This window comes from Tupaia chinensis, unplaced genomic scaffold (genome assembly GCF_000334495.1).
Source record: "Tupaia chinensis unplaced genomic scaffold, TupChi_1.0 Scaffold000061_1, whole genome shotgun sequence".
NCBI lineage: Eukaryota > Metazoa > Chordata > Mammalia > Scandentia > Tupaiidae > Tupaia > Tupaia belangeri.
The window spans coordinates 3,466,654-3,469,210 of record NW_006159519.1 but is presented as its reverse complement, the minus strand read 5'-3'; the positions used below and the strand labels follow the sequence as shown (position 1 = coordinate 3,469,210).

The window sequence follows — 2,557 nt, the reverse complement described above, 5'->3', positions numbered from 1 at the left end:
TTTGAAGTCTCTCCATATACAAGCCTAAACTAGTGCCTGTTGATCTCATTAGTATTAAATGAAAATGTTATTCCATGATTACAAATCACCACTTGTCCTCAGGATCTGGAGCCACGTTTTCAGGCTGTGCTGGATCAACATTTGGTAGCTAAACTCCCATATTCCAGTCAAACTTATTCCGAACTCCATCTGTTACCCTCAATCCCCCTTTCAACAGCTCCGGGGTTGCCCTGGTGGGGAGTCTGAAGGGCACCCACTGTGTGCTGCCAAATGTTTACAGTGCCCTGTCAGAACTTCTCCGGGAATTTCAAAAACTTCCCTGTGGTTAGCAGGAGCCTTCGTGCTGACTGTCATTTGGGAAGACCGTGACAATCTAAGAGATCTTGTCTGTGTCTGTCTTTGCACTTTCCTGATTTCTGCTGTATTTTTTGTTTCTTTTAAAGAGGGGCCCATGTCTGTAATCCTACAGCTACCACAAAATAAAAAGCAATACCTACAGCCTTGCCCCTGATCATGGAAGGCAGCTTTTCATAACATTTTACCCTAGAACAGGATATTGGCAGCGTAACTGTTAAACCTGTCTGTGATTACTCTTCCTTGAGATCACTCTGATGTCACCAGTGTAATCTGAGCCTGGAGCTTTTGTTCACACTTTAAATAGCAGTCCCAGAATGATTTTGCTACAGACTCTCTGGAGAGCCCGGGAGCAGAACTCCGGAAGTCCCCCACATCGATGAAAGCTAAGCGAAGCCACCAAGCCTTCAGTATGTCCACGTCGCTGCGTGTCAGCCCATCCATCCACGGCTACCACTTCGACACAGCCTCTCGGAAGAAAGCTGTGGGTAACATCTTTGAAAACATAGACCAAGAATCACTCCAGAGGCTGTTCAAGAACTCTGGGGACAAAAAAGCAGAGGAGAGAGCTAAGATCATTTTTGCCATCGATCAGGATTTGGAGGAGAAGACGCGAGCCTTGATGGCCCTGAAGAAGAGGACGAAAGACAAGCTTTTCCAGTTCCTGAAACTGCGGAAATATTCCATCAAAGTCCACTGAGCACAGAAAGCTGGATAAGGTCATTATCCACACACAGACATTTAAAGACCAAGTGAGTTTGCAAGACCCTAGCCGAGGCAGCATTTCATTGCCGACTGCAAGCTTCTCTTCCGTCAGGACTCGGACTCCAGAGAAGTCTGGAAAAGGACAGAACGACTTGGTCACAGAGACTCTGACCAAGGTCCAGCCCTATGCTGTTCAGTGGAGAACAAAGTGCTTTCGACAAGGATTTGAAACTCTCCCTGCGGGAAAGGACTGTGCTTATGGAAGCGTTTAGACAGATGTAGTGACAACTGAAGGTGACAGCGACTGGGCGAGACCCGCGGCTGGGGCCACTTTGTCAGGCCCAGGACTGAATTTCAAACTGAACTTTTTTGTTTCTTTCTTTTTTATTTTTTTTTTAACAAAACTGGGTAAAGGAAAGGAGGAGGGGGAGGAAGAAGAGTGAGAATACCATGCCTAAATTGTTTACTGATATTTTTTATTTGAATGTTTGAAATGTTACCAAGCCTCAAAGTTGTCTAGAGGTATAGATTTCCAGAGATCAGTCATTGATTATTTATTTGCATTTATGTGACTGCCTGAAGTGCACACATGGGTGCCCAGCACAAGTTCAGCAGCTCCAGAACACCGTAGGCCACGGTTTGTAGAGTTTTTATACATTTCAAACAGGTTGCAATGTGACTGCCTGAAGTGCACACATGGGTGCCCAGCACAAGTTCAGCAGCTCCAGAACACCGTAGGCCACCTTCTGGTTTGTAGAGTTTTTATACATTTCAAGCAGGTTGCACAAAAGTTAGAGTAATAAGTCCTTCAGAGATCCGAAGTACTGTGAAAAAATTTTATAATGTATTTTATCTTCTGACTAATGCAAAAATATAGTCTCATTACATTTCTTACAGCTATTGCAGTAAGCATTAGGAAGTAAATATGAAATACTAAATAGTTTATAAAAATGCTATGGTTTCTATAATTTATTATACATGGCAAGTGATATGCAACCATAATAAATTATTATTAATGTAGCTGCTCTTGGTCTGTGATGCTTGGTTTCAAAGGAAAATATAAGCTGGTGAATTTTTATTGTTTAAACTTTTCAAAGATTTGGATAAAAGGTGCTTTAAAATAAGAGTAGCATATCAATTTTGGAAAGAAATTCTTACATTAAATACATATGAAGTTTCTTTGTCCCATTTTTAAATGATAAGATATAGAAATTCAAAATTCGACTCATCATCAACATTTCTGCTTAAGGGTGGATCTTAGAAGTCTTTCTCTTCATACTTAAGAAAACTTTCCTCTTTGACTATAATAAATATGTACATGGGTACGTTTATTTCTCCCAAAACAATGCGCTTTGGGGTTGGAGTCTGAATTATGATCCAGATTCTGTGGGTTATTGCTGCACACTATAAACCAATATGGGAATAACATTACCAACTCTTTTTTGATATCCCCTTAAATTATAATAAAATATTTCTAAGAAGGCATCCATCAATGCCT

General features: G+C 41.1%; 1 protein-coding gene across 1 annotated transcript; it reads left to right on the top strand.

Moving 5' to 3' along the window:
* Window positions 1-675: 675 nt before the first annotated feature.
* TCIM (transcriptional and immune response regulator) lies at window positions 676-2,241 on the top strand. Its single transcript, XM_006141680.3, has 2 exons — window positions 676-1,726; window positions 1,839-2,241. The coding sequence occupies exon 1, from the start codon at window positions 734-736 to the stop codon at window positions 1,052-1,054; it is 321 nt and encodes a 106-aa protein (XP_006141742.1). The 5' UTR covers window positions 676-733; the 3' UTR covers window positions 1,055-1,726; window positions 1,839-2,241.
* Window positions 2,242-2,557: the final 316 nt, after the last annotated feature.

Coding starts and splice junctions, on each gene's coding strand:
- TCIM (XM_006141680.3), top strand. CDS start 734: ATGAAAGCTAAGCGAAGCCACCAAGCCTTCAGTATGTCCACGTCGCTG.